Genomic DNA, 14,837 nt, shown 5'->3' on the forward strand with positions numbered 1-14,837 from the left:
GCTTTATGGACAGCAGACCATAAATTCATTTTCACATGCTAGAGCAACATATAGTATATTTATTTCTATTTAACACTGTGGCATTATATAAATTTAATTCTTTATTTACATGTTCCTAAAATCTCCACAACACCCCATGTCTAGTGTTAACTTATCTTAGTGCTTATTAAACAATTATGGAATTACCCCATTACTGGTCTCTACTATTGCTAGGTTATAAACTCCTTGAGGACAGGTATTCATTATTTCGAATGCTGTGTACATAGGACTGCATTTGATGTATGGCACTCATTCATTCATTGAACAAATATTTTCTGGGTATCTACTTTGTACCAGCTATGTGCTAGATGCTAGGAATATAGTAGTAAACCAAGCAAACATGTTTTTTTCCTCCATAGATCTTATAAATAAAGTAAGAAATCAAAATGTTTAAGTTCACATAAAATTACTAATATATTTGAGAGGATGATCTAAGTGTATAATTTTGTCCCAAGAAAATTTACTCTTTATAACAGTATTGGGAAGCTGGAAAGAAAAGCCTCAGAAAAAGGGCTAAATCATATAACAAAGAATAATTATAATTTCCATACATTTATGAACTACAATAATACCACTTTTGTACAAAGATAATAGTTATATCCCTTCCGAGGAAAATTTAAGAAATTTGTAGGAAAAACAGCTCTTTAATCTCATTTTCTCCAAAGAGGCTTAGAATAAAACCTGGATGTTACAATTGTGGAAGTATTTAAAGATATTTAGTACTTTTGAAAATTAGGCTTGCTCCATTTTATTATTTTCCACTTCAGTAAACTTTTGTATCAGATTTCCAAACTTTCTTCTTCAAATTCTGAATTTTCTGAAAAAAATACCTTCTGACAGCTGAGTATTCTTTTGTTATGGATTTAATATAGTTTTTAGGGAAAAAAATCTAAATACAGTTATTTAAGTGAAAAATATCTAAAAAAGATATTATATAATAACTTTATATTATCCAGATCCCAGACTAATTCAAGTATTAGTACATTCTATGGGTTAGGAATAGTAATAATATATATCACTCAAAATCTGTATTCTCACACTTCTTGGAACCTATTCAAAGTTCTTTTTTATTCTAGCCATTGGTGCAGGAACCAAACAATTCTATGTAGGCTTCAACCAGCTTCCCATAAGTACTACCAGTTAGCAGTTTTCCTCTGCTATTGCTGCTAACTTCTCACTCCCTGTCTTGGGTCATCCTTGATGCTGCAGTGTGAACCTTGTCCTGCAATCATTGCAGGGAGGGGAGGTAATGCCCCTGGGGCCACTCTTAACCAATGGGGAATAGCAGTGGATGAACGCTTCCCCTTTCATTCTATGTGGGGTAATTCTCAACCACATTTATGAAGCTCCTTAAAGATCACAAGGGATGGAGTACCAGTGCCCACAGTGGTTGCCAACAAGATAAAGCATTTTTCTAACCCTCTCCTGTTCATTCTGCTTTTTCCTCATATCTGCTCCCTGGGATCATATTTAAAACAAACAACAATAACAACAAAAACACTAACTTCTTCTATACCTGTGTGTCAGACTTTGCTTTGGGGAGATCCAGATGAAGATAGATGCCTTCTCCAAAATAAGAAAATACAGCACTTCCTAAATATGAGCTTATGCTCACCATAATAATTTAACTTTTAAAGACATCTGTGTAAACTACTCAGGATGGTTAATCTTTTAAGATAGTTGTGAAATCAATCATCAGCATTAATCTCCAATTCAGCTGCTAAGAGGTTTTGTATTTATTATTCCTGATAGAATATTTTACTTGTTTTCATTAAGTGAATTCTTTACCTGCTGGGTGAGTAAACTAAGTCTTTTGTGGATTCCTGGGCAGGAGCCCAAATTTCTAATAAGCCTTTGATAAGAAATACTTCTTGCATTCTTCTAGTTCACCTACACTGCAGGAAATTAAGATTAAAAGTGGGGAGCTCTTTAACTAGGCCAGGGAGGGAAAAGAATAAAACTTAAACTTTCTACAAGATACACTTTAAAACCACAAGGGATTTTTTTAAATCCAATTGCCAACAGTTCTCACTTGAAATGTCAGGAAATTAACCTTGAGATGGGGTCAATCACACAGGACTTGGGCTTTTCCAACTTTTAATTTATCTTATTTTATTAATGTCCTGCTTTTTTTCTCTGTTTCTTTATAACTTAGACCCATAGTACATTTTCATGGGAAGTGCAGTAGGATATTAGTTTTCTTGATCGTCTATCTTGTTAAACCACCGGCTTCTTCCTTCACATTTAAAAATAGTAACAATAACCGCATTATAGTGAGTCAAGCTTTTCCCCCATAAAGGGGCATTTTCTTACAAGAGAATAAATGTTACAGATTTTCTCTTTTAAGCTTTCATGCTTGTCTCTTTGATATTTAAAGCTCTGTATGAAAGACTTACAGGCTTTTTAAAGAAAGAATAAATTGAAACAATAATTCTATGATTTATTTCCAACTTTTTTTTTTTTTTTTTTTTTGAGGTACGTGGCCTCTCACTGTTGTGGCCTCTCCCGTTGCGGAGCACAGGATCCGGACATGCAGGCTCAGCAGCCAGGGCTCACAGGCCCAGCCGCTCTGCGGCATGTGGGATCCTCCCAGACCGGGGCACGAACCCGTGTCCCCCACATCGGCAGGCGGACTCTCAACCACTGCGCCACCAGGGAATCCCTTCCAACATTTTTAATTAACCATTCTCTGGAGAGGCAAGACCTAGGTTCAAGTCAGTTTATACCAATTATTACTCAGATAAATGTTTTTAACTTCAAGTTCTTCACCTTTAAAATGGAGAAAATAATAGTGTTTATCTCCTGGGATTGTGTGGATTCAATACGATGAGCTTAATTTAATGTTTGACATCATAGGGCTCAACAAATATTATCATTCTTATCATTATTAACATTATCATCATTGTCATCATCATCATCGTCATCATTGTCTTCAAATGTCCAATGATATAAAACAGGGAAAAGCGTTAAACACAGGTTATTTCATTTATTCCACACAACAGGATATGAGGCATTGATTACTCTCAGCTTAAAACGTGAGGAAACTAGGGCCCAGAAAGTTTGAATAAATTTTCCACAGTTTCTAAGTGACAGAGCTGAGAGATAACCCCACGTCTGTTCAGCAGCAGAGCTCATAATTTTCTAGTATGGAGTTGTGAAACGTCAGAAATCTGTGAAACTAAACTTCTCCACGGCATACAGTTTTTGATCATTTGAGAAAATCTTAGCTGTTAAGATTATTTTTTGCTATTTAATTGAGAATCCTCTACTTAGCTTATTCCGCATCAAGAGTGTATATTCTGATTATTGTCTAAATTCACTGGTGCCAGCGCATTGTTTCACATCTCATATTTCCATTTTACTCTGCATGTCAGAAGTTATAAAATAGTCAACATATAATTCTCAGACAAAGAAAATACCTATTTCTGTGGCATGTTTTTAGCAAAGTAATAATACATCTTTAGCACTTTGAGTTAATGCATGGGTTATATATTAAATAATCACTTTTTTCTCTTTTTTGTTGCTTACAAATGAACAATATTAAAAAAAGAAGAAACCCTAAGTCCAAAATATGGCTTGAAAACTCTAAATATTGATGTGTTCTCCCAAGATACCTCAGACTTATTTATTACAGTACTTTCTAACATCTAGTGAATTTCTCTCTCTTTTCCGTTTCCATTTCTTTTTACCAGATGCAAATGTAAGTTTAATAAGTTATGAATATTGGAACTTCACAGTCCACTCCTATAATTCCACTCTCTTGGTGACAACTTCAGCTGATCACTTGCAAAGATGATCTGAAAACACTTTAACATCTACCCAAATCATAACCTATGATACCAAGAAAAAAAGCTTCCTGTTAGTTTGTGAGTTTAAAACTTAAAACCTGGGACTGCTTTTGTGGTTCTATCTCAGAAACAGGGTCTTGAGAAAGCCAGGTTGCAGCACTTTATTTAAGTATATTAGTGCTAACTAAGGCCAGTTGTTGAATCTCTTTGGCATCCATTTTCTCATCTGCAAAGGTAGGACGATGTCAGTTCCTCTTAATTTTCACTCTTTGTGCTTAAAAATATGAGACGACTTCACTTTTCCTACAAAATCAAGTCTAAATTTCATATTAAAGATCCCAGCAGAACTAGCTTCAATTCCCCAGGTCTTATTTCCGTTGACTAAGACAAGTCCTCCCCTATCCTTCTGGATAAATCCTACTACACTTTTAAGACTTATTTTGAAGGAAGTTTCCTTTGAGACATTTTGAATGTTGTCAATTTTCTGCCTTCATAGATAACATAATGGGATACATATTTAGTATATTTAGAAGTGTTTCCTTTGGAGGGCTTTTTGGAAGTGGAACTAATGAGTCAAATAGGGTAAAAAAAATTAAATTACCAAACTACCAAAATGATTTCCCAAAAACTTGAGATTTACCAGCATTTTATGAGAATGTTTGTTTCAAAAGATTGTGCTTAAGCCCGAGTGTTATTACCTTAGTTTTTATTTTGGCCAATTGTTTACCTATACACAGGACTCTACATCTCTTATAGATAAGTCAGTTTGGAACCCCTGCTTTACTCATAAGTTAGTTAATAAATATCCAACATATTAAACACAGAGAATATAGTGTTAGTTGTCACATAAATCAGAAGGACACAGAACGTTGAGGGATGCAACATATTTGAAAAGGTATGCTGATAATTATGAGCAAGTGTATTTAGTTTGGTAAAAATTGAACTCACCTGATAGCTTTCCACTATTTTTTCTACAACATGCTCCCAATGAACAGATATCTCAGAAGATGATAAGACTTTTACGCCTACTGCTGTTGGGGCTTCACTGGGAGCTGAAATTTGATGAGAACATTACATTCTTACGTAAGATGCTTATTTCGTGGTCATCAGTAATACATGCACACACACATATTCATATACATGAATGTTAATACAGACAGATACATACACATATATACACACACTTATACAAAATATGGAAATCCATAAGGATTTCTCTGATATCTGTGAGCAAGAACCATACTAATATTTTTGTATTTCTTTTAACTAACCTGTTTATGAAAGCCTGTGGATGCAAATTAAAATTTATTATGTTTAGCTTATCAACTCTATATTGTCAAAGATAGGAAATTTGGTATTTATTATAGAAAATTAGTCATTACAATTAATTTTCAACTCTCTCACACTTCCTATTTAATATGAGCTAAAGATATATAGCTTTATATACAGCTGTATATATAGAGATATACAGCTTTATACAACCTCTTTGTCTTTTATGTTTAAGCTAAGATCTTTTCTTTTTTTTTTTTAAGATCCTTTGAAACAAGTTGTGACATCCACCGCTTCTTGTGCTCAGGAAAGCCTTTATAAGTCTAATTGTCCAACTGGGCATCTAGTCAAATATGTATCAAAAGGCTCTGTTCAGTGAAAAAAAAAAGTAATTTACATCCCTCACAAAAATTACACAAAGTAACTAAGGAAATCTTAAGCAGGAGTGATCAGTTTTTATTGTCTTTTATTAACAAGCCATAATCCTCTTTTATGCTAAAATGTCCTGCACATGAACACTGTCGTCTTTCCAAATCAAGGTAAATGTGTGGCACTGTGACTGATTTCTTAGCAGTAGCAGTGAAGATGAACACTTAAACAAATTTTGTCACATGCACGTTTTATGAGACTCATGAAATATTTAGGAAAGAAATGTAATTAAATACAGATGGCCATAACCAAAGAGATGACAAGCATGGCTTTTGCCTGATTACTTTAGCATCGAGTAAAAAAAAAATCATATAGGGTGAGAAGGTAACTTGTAAAATGCTTTACACTTTCATTTTCTCTGTGAGATGTACTTAAGTTGTTCAAACTATTGAGTCAAGTTATCATACTTCTGCCAAATCAGAATGAGTGTAGAAAATGTGGGATTAATTACTCAGGATTAAATAGTCCTGAATTGATTATTAACTTAGAAATTTCTACTTGTTATTCTTTCTATGTATTTCATTGAGCTAACTTTAGAAAAGTATGCACGTGTTTATGTGTGTGTGTAAACATATATACATATATATGATTGTCTTTCATGTTTGTATTGAAAGTAAAGGTCATGGGATGATTTGAATAGATATTAAATTTTTAACAAATATGAAAGCTAATAACTCTATGACTGAAGAGCATAAATTCTAAGGGATAGCTAAATGTTTATTGTGGACTAAAATTAGTGTAAATTGGGTAAATTAATAGATAGTGTTTTTCCTCTAAGAGATCAGAAGAGTACTTCACATAGTTTTAAGTTTTAAAACCTTCCATTTTTACTTCTCACACATGTGCAAAGGGAAACTTGTCCAAGCACAAATGTGTTAGGTCAGAAGGCAACGAAAATCTCTACTTGCCTTTCTAGCCATTAATTATTTGCATAATGCATGTGAGTACAAAGGTATAATAAGGAAGTCTTACTTTTTTAAATAGGAAAATAAATAATAAAAAAAGTGTAGCAGCTTAAATGGGAAATCATAGAAATCAATGTAATTAAGTTTAATATAAAAATATGTATCATTTAGCAGAGATATATAAAGTCCTCCAGAAGCATGCTCAGTTCAGTTAAAGTTTCTAGAAAAACAAAGAGCCAGTATCTGTATTTTTTTCCCCTGAATAGCCTTTCAGATATCTTTTTTTCTTTCCAAGAAAAAAATTTCAACTTGCTTTCTGACTCCTTTTTCATAGAATTATGCCTAAGTTCACTTTAATGAAATTCTAGCATGCTACTGTAATGACAAAAGAAGTTACATAAATGATACAATACATAATTTTGAGTTAAAAGGAGAAATTTTATCAAAAAAAAGTGTATGTTAAGATTCCATCAAGTCTGGAGAATTTCTGACTGCAAAATTATAGTCAAGAGTCCAGGAACAGCGGTCTAAGCCAAGGATTTTAGTGGAGATTTCCTAACTACCATAAACATGATCTAAAGAATGAAAGAGATTTTGGCAACGTTCCTGTCATTTAAATAAAGAGACTGACATTTTAATTTGGCTCAAAATTTACTAACTCATTTACAAAATATGTGATATCTTAAAAAGATCTTAATAAGTAGGCTCGAAAGACAGCAAACAAAATGCCTACTGGAGAAACAATCCCTCATCAGGTCAGTGGGGTCTTTCTTTCACCTACCATCTTGTGCGGAGTGGATGACGGCTGTGAGGCTGTATGGTCCATCTCCTTTGTTGTTGAAAGCTTTGACTTTGACTTGAAATGCAGTGGAAGGGCGCATGGTCTCATCTTTATGAACGTAGCGGCCAGTATCTGGGTTAGTAACTGTCACTTTTTTCCATTCTTCCCCATCAAATGGCTTAAATGCCACTATGTAACCAAAATTGTTGCCGTAGTGGTATTCTCTTGACAAAGGCTGAATAGAAATTGAAATATTTAATAGGTTTAAGCAATATGATTAACACAGGGAAAATCCTATGCAAACAATAAATATGTTACACATGGAAGCATGCTTTCTGTAAAAACATTCTTAGTTCATAAGTGAGAGCTGCCTGAAAAGGCCAGGGCACAAATGTGCTCCAACATGTGGTGACTTCATTTACCAAATTCGTTATTTCTGGAACACCCCATGGGGGCTCCCACTCTGGGCTTTTTTACTTTCAGTTCCTTCCTTCTAGGATGCTTTCCCATTTGTCAGAAGGTCCCTCTCTCACTTTCTTGAGGTTAAAACGCCACTTGATGTTTTCCCTGGCCACAGGATCTGCCATTTCAAGACTCTGCAATAATCCATATAGAATCCCCACACTTTATTTTTTTCTCTTTAATACAATAATAATGATCTACACTACATATTCTACTTATTGTCTACTTTACTGTCTCTGTCCACTAGTATAACATAAGTTTCATGAGGGCAGGGTTATTGTCAGTTTCATTTACCTAGACTCTAGAACAAAGCCTCAAGTAGTATTTATTCAATGGATAAGTAAATGAATTTCTTTAGAGTTGAAAGGCTATGGTAAGACAGTTAACAATACTCTGGAATATCTGTATTGTAACCAAGCAATAGAAACTGGTCAGAGGAAAAAGAATGAGAAAGGAGGAAGGGATAACATTGCACTGATCTGTAGGAGGCTGGCTATGGGTCCCGTCTGACTCCAGGGCTGAAGTAAGAGCTCTGTTTTGCATTATTTTCTCAGAGTTATTATTATATAACAATTGCTCAATAAAGAAGTCTGTGTCAGCCCTAACAATCCATTATTTATAAATACTGACTCAAAGCAAGTTCTACTGAGTATCCATCATTTAGTCTTTTTTAGCCAATAAAGTAAATGTGCCCATTGTATATTGACTTTTTTCACCAGAATATCAAAGTTACGGTGTCTTGAGGAAAAACCTTGAACTAAATACAACACAGTAGCTTGAATATCCATAGGTTAAACAGGAATGTCTGTAAATGTACAAAGTTCAAAGGGAAAAGAAGTTGTTCTTGGTCGCACAATATAGAAATCCTGAAGCATGATCACAAGGATATACAAAATATGATTTTACATTATTAATAGAATAGCCTAACATTCCCACCATAATTTAAATATTTTTTCTTATTGATAGTTCTATACTTAGTTTTTGCAATTTAGTAGATCAGAATTAGCTATGGAGTTTTCAAAAATTAGTGATTCTCAGGCCCTAGTCTCAGAGAATTGATTTCAAATTTTTGAAATAGGAATTCCCAATTCTGAATTTTTTGACAAGCTCCTCATCTTATTGTGACACACATATCTACATAGTTTAAGAAAATCAAGCCTAAAGAAAGGAGGAAGATGTTAAAATTTTTCCAATATCTTTACTTTTGTGTGATACACTGACACTAGAACTGACAAATCATTTGAGATTTGAATGAAGAAAAGGCAATTTTTTTCTAAATCTTACTTAAAAATGTGATTTAAATGCCAAGTATAAAATATGACTGCAGAGCACAGAGTGAAGTCAATTTCTGCTAAATATCCATTTATTATATAAATCAATTTAACTCATGTAAAGAATAAAACCTGTCATTTTTCCTGTAGTTCTCAGAATCCTTTGGAGCCTTAGTTGTGTTCTTTGATTTTCTGCAGTGATTAAATACTAAAAATATTTAACGGATACATAGAGCTGTACAAAACATGTTACCTAGATAAATGCCAGGTGTCTAATTCAGGCAAATCTATGTTACCAAAGCCTTTCCCACCCCCAGTATCTCTCTCACTTCAAAAATTCAGCTAAGACGCATTGTATTCCAGACATCATAGTCTCTGAAAAAAAACTCCCCTTTGGGTCATAAAAATTTAATACAATGTTTTGGACACCTTAATAACAAGTCATTTGGGGGGACTTCTAAGACTGACCAATGATAGATTACACATGGTGATGAAAGTAAGTCTCAAGTGAGAAAGCAAGCTCCAATTTTAAAACAGATGCTGATACAAAAGATTTTTTAACTGAATCGTTGGAGTTCTGAAAGTCCAGAGCAAATGTGAATTGCAATTGGGTTACCAGGCCACAGAGAGTACAAAATATCTCTGGAATGAGAGAGTTGAATGTTTGTTTAATCTTTAAACCTACAGATACTTTAGCATCAATAATCTGTTTTGGTATAAGAATTGCACTAAGCCATAGTAAGCCAGGTAATATCTGGCATGCATTTAAGAAAAAAAAATAATTTTAGTAATTTATTCTTGTTTGGGTTTGGGGCATTGTCTTTTATTTCAATTTATTTCAGGAAGCAAAATGCGTTTGAGATTAAGTGTAGGTAAAGCAGCCTATTAACATATGCAACTTCTTAGCACTTACCGCCCATGTTATGGTCAGTTCTCTGTTGCTTCCACCCCCACCTCCTACATCTGAAGGAGCCACATTAGGTGCTGAAACAAATAAACAAAGCTACAAATGAGAGGCCCTGTAATTATTTTCTTATGTTAGAGTTCTTATTCACTTAGAAACTGTACATGTTTTCTTTCACCAGGAAAGACAAGCTGCACACATGATCCAATGCCGCATAGTTGCTGTAATAATGTTTTACTGCCAAGAAAAGAATTGGTTCAGTGCCACAGGAAATGTACTAGTTTCCTTCAACAAAGTAGTGAAGCAAATTTGCCTTCCCATCTTTTTTTTTCTGTGTCCTTTTATTTAATATGGTTTTGAAAGATTAGACGTATTTTATTGGTTAAATATTTCACAGTTCGCTTTGAACTCTATGACCTAACAACTTACTGTTGTGTTAGTTTTATGCCTCAATCTACAAATAACTGTTAAGAAACAGTGCATGTGCATTAACATAGGATTATGCTTCCCTGAGATATTTGGAAACAGAAATCTAATGCTGTTCTTATGCTCTTATTTTCAATGCCTAAATCTCTTCTGGAACCCTGTCCCATCAGTGACTCCAGTTCTCACCTACTTCCATCTTTTTATATTATCCTTCTATTTTTCAGTCTCTACTGTAATGACTATCCTTTTCAGTCTCTCCAGCCTTAAAAATCATCCTGTAATACTGTTTTCCTCTTAATCTCACCCTTTCCTGTCACTGAACTGCAAAGAATGATATATGACTATTTTTATACTTCACTCCATAATCACTTTTTAACAACCCATAATCTGTTTCCACTTCATATTACTGAAATCACTCTCTCAAAAATCACAAAATTTCTTTTAACTACCAAGTGCAATGGCCTCTTTGTTTTTCTCCAAGTTATTCTCTCTCCTTGGAAGTCCTTCAAGGTGGGTGCTATATCTTATCAGATTTGCATACTCTACCTTATTGTAGCCTTTACCTTATTGGATTTGCATCTAATTGGAGTTGTACAGATAATACTAAAGCATAGTTTGTTCCTGCACTCCAGGCAGTTGGAGACCAGCTACCCAGCTACGCAGGTGAAGACCATGTTTTTACTGAGGACATACATTTTCCCACACAACCGCTGTGGTTCAGTCTGAAATATCATTCCCGGCTCTTTTAACATTTTAAAGAACAGATGACATGTCAGTTCTTCCATGACTCCCCAAATAGTCCTTCCCTAAAGGAAACTGTCACACCTTCTACAGAGTACTCATTTACTGAGTTACAGATCCTAACAAGTAATTGTGATTCACAGATAAATACTTCAAAACTTCCTCTATGTTAGCCACATAAATTCTTTGCTGAACTATGCACATTAATTGCACAGAAACAAACAAAATACAGGCTTTTCTTTATATCTATAAAACTATATGGTTTCCTTTCCTGATTAAGAAATTAATGTGAAGCTTGAGAGATTATATTTTATTATTCTATTTTATTTTATTATTTTATTATTTATTATTAACTGTCACCACTTGAGTGTTAGAAATTAAATTGAGTGCATGGGGGTGTTAAAAGGTAATTTACTTGCAGCACTTTAGATGAAATACATATTGAAGGCTGGGACATTAAAATACTGCTGGAAACCCTTTAAGCCCCATAACTCATATTCTGAGGTTAAAATTTTACATGCTATACAGAAACAAAGAACATGTCTTATAATCAATGAATAAATCAAATTTTGTGTTTAAGTACAAATATTGTGGTCACAGGCAAATAATTTCAAAGATAACTCTAGAATAATTTAATTTATTATATTGCAATTTGTTGAATCAAATATTGCCTTCATCAGGACAAGTATTATTTACCAAAGCATTTCACTATAATCTTTTAAATTATAATCAATATTAACCTTTGTTATTTAGAACAGAGCTAAAAATAGAGTATGTTTATGCTAGAGTGAATATTTTTCACATTTCGTCACTTTTAGTTTCAGGTCTAACACATTTCAAATAAGTGATGATTCAAGATTGTTTTCCTCCTCAAAGATCATCCATTGAGTTCACAATGCTGAAAATAAGACAGAACAAAAGCACAGAAATAAAGGTAGCTATAACTCTTTTTCCTTTTTTTTTGCGGTACGTGGGCCTCTCACTGTTGTGGCCTCTCCCGTTGTGGAGCACAGGCTCCGGACGCATAGGCTCAGCAGCTATGGCCCACGGGCCCAGCCGCTTCGCGGGATCTTCCAGACTGGGGCATGAACCCATGTCTCCTGCATCGGCAGGCGGACTCTCAACCAGTGCGCCACCAGGGAAGCCCTAGCTATATATATATATATATATATATACATATATATATTTTTTTTTTTTTTTTTTTTTTGCGGTACGCGGGCCTCTCACTGTTGTGGCCTCTCCCTTTGTGGAGCACAGGCTCCAGATGCGCAGGCTCAGCGGCCATGGCTCACGGGCCCAGCCACTCTGCGGCATATGGGATCTTCCCAGACCGGGGCACGAACCCGTGTCCCCTGCATCAGCAGGCGGACTCTCAACCAGTGTGCCACCAGGGAAGCCCTAGCTATATCTCTTTATATAGAGTTTTATATCTTACTTGGAAAAATAGAGTGTTTTATATTTTAATTTCCTTCTTTAAGCTTTGAATGTTCATTTGTAGCTTTAGGAGCTAAGGGACATTTTTTCACAAGTGGAATTGGCAAATAACCTACATATTTGACATGTATCTGAATACCTAACTATTCTGTATTTGTATTCAGCCCTGCAGAAAACAGGAGGACTTGGCCAAATACTGATTCCTTTCAGGGAAGTAAATCACCCTGAGCACAAGGAAGTTTACTTAACTTTAGGCTCCAGGGCATCTGACAGTGAGCAAAATAGACTTTCTCTTAACAATAAATTATTAAAAAGAATTTAAACAAATATTTAGGAAAAATACAAAATTCTTGAATTAACAATGAATAAACAATTTAAAATAGTGAGGCTTTTAAACTTGTCTTTTTGCAATGATTTCAGTCTAATAATGATTCCTTAATGATGTTTATAGGAAGGCTTTTGTATTTCAGTTGTAGATCTAAAAAATATTTAAAAAGAAAATCAAGCCAATGTCATGATTATTCTTTCCTATGAAAAGAAACTGTTGCCAATTTTACTTGTAAATTTGAATGCTTAAGTATTTGCATATAAGCAACATTTGGGGCTTTGGCGTTTTATTTAACAATGTACAAACTGCCCTGTGACAAATCCTAATTTATAAAAATCATGGAGTATAGGAAGAAAGGCCCTTGATTTAAAATATATGGACTACTCAATTTTTGTTAATTATTGCTTTCCAGTTTTACAGAAATAAAGTTACCATGAATGTAGCTTCTCATTTCAATTTGCATCAGAATTTCACTGTGATTTAAAACAAATTTTTTAGTAAGAGATTCAAAATGGTATGTAAGTAATGCTCTAGGGTCTAGATAAACAAAGGGATTAAAGCCTTACATCTGCTTTTATTCTATCTATAAATATATTTTCTTTCTGAAGTCATTAATAAAATCAAATTAACTGTATAATATTTAGATATTCAAATGAGTTCTTCATAATTCTTATGATCTCCTGCTCTGATGGTGGACCAGATTGCTAACATTCTTTATGCATCTACCATGTTAAATTGATGCTCTTCCCAGGCAAAAATTATATAGGGTCTGAAATTGTTCACAAAAACATTAATGTCTTTAGATCTTATCAGGCCAAAATTGTAGTTTGCTTATTAATGTAGATTTTGTTCTCAAACAGGAAAGTTAAATGGGCGTAGCAGAGTAAATTTGTTAACTGCTCAATAGAATGATAGTCTAAACACAAGTCATCTGGGGGAATGTTTAGATGGGCAGAAAAGAATGCTACAAACTGAAATAAGCATAATGCATAGTAAATTTATTATAAAGAACCCAAACTGATTATGGATTTTTCACTTAAGTGAAAGAATGAACACTTCCTAGTTTATCTCAGTGTATTAAAAACAAAAGCATCTAATGTATATGTTAACCTTGTTTCAAACAAAACAAATTATATTTGGTAATATATTTTTCTAAATTTTAATATGCAAATATCACAGTAGGTTTGATCACTACTTTTCATTATCCTCTATTAACTTACAATTACAAGAACCATCCTCTTTCCCTTCTTGTTCCTCTCTTTTCCTTCTATAAATAATTTTAAGTACCAGTTATAGACACTGTGTTGTGTTAAGCACTAAAGTTAACAATATGAATAAAATCTGATTCTGGTCCTGAAAACGCTAGTGTAATAAAATTAAATATGTACAACTGGTTTTAATTCAATGTGTTAAATATCCTCATTGTGTTAAAAATCCCTAATAGAAGTTTGCTGGATGAATGGATGAATGAATAAATGAATAAAAAAGCCCAGCTTATTAAAAGACTCATCTAGAACTTAGAAATGATTTTTACATATCGTACCTAATTGGATACTCAGGTCAGCACTTAAAAATAAATATACAGAAAAGTAGCATTATTCTTTTTTTATAAAATAGGCAAATGAGTCCCAAAAGTAGTTAGTTAACTAGCCCAGGTCACACTACTCACATGTAGAGAAGCTGCAACTTTAACTCAGGCCTCCTGATGGCTTAAAAATCTACACTCTTTGCTTCTTTAAAAAAAAAAAAAAAGATTTTTCTATTACATAACTAGTGACAGCTGCTAACTTTAACATAGCACCTTACTAGCTATAAAACATGTTCTTAGCACCATCCTCCTCCTTTATCAAACATATCTAAAAAAATAAAAATAAATGACACAGCCAAATAGCTTCATTAGACATGAAATTAAAGCTCTCTACATAGTATGAAAGTGCTGATTACAGTGTTATGTTATTTTTTCTCTTTTCCTTCTTAGTTTGATCTGGCAAATAAATAGCAAAGTTGTCAAAACAAACCTGAATGTACCATTTTAGGATATCGACTTACCAACTGCACCT

The 14,837-nt window shown here is 33.8% G+C and overlaps 1 protein-coding gene across 4 annotated transcripts in view; it reads right to left on the reverse strand.

Annotated features, from left to right (window-relative positions):
* CNTN1 (contactin 1) overlaps nt 1–14,837 on the reverse strand; it is a 376,722-nt gene that overhangs the window by 55,805 nt on the left and 306,080 nt on the right. For all 4 annotated transcript variants that reach the window (XM_019934617.3, XM_073788827.1, XM_073788825.1 and 1 more), the window contains 3 exons: nt 9,858–9,928; nt 7,212–7,446; nt 4,776–4,879 (listed from right to left, as the gene is read on the reverse strand). In XM_019934617.3, the coding sequence (XP_019790176.1) occupies nt 4,776–4,879; nt 7,212–7,446; nt 9,858–9,928 (410 nt within the window). The remainder of the gene's footprint in view (nt 1–4,775; nt 4,880–7,211; nt 7,447–9,857; nt 9,929–14,837) is intronic.

The sequence above is a fragment of the Tursiops truncatus genome, chromosome 11 (genome assembly GCF_011762595.2).
Source record: "Tursiops truncatus isolate mTurTru1 chromosome 11, mTurTru1.mat.Y, whole genome shotgun sequence".
Lineage (NCBI taxonomy): Eukaryota > Metazoa > Chordata > Mammalia > Artiodactyla > Delphinidae > Tursiops > Tursiops truncatus.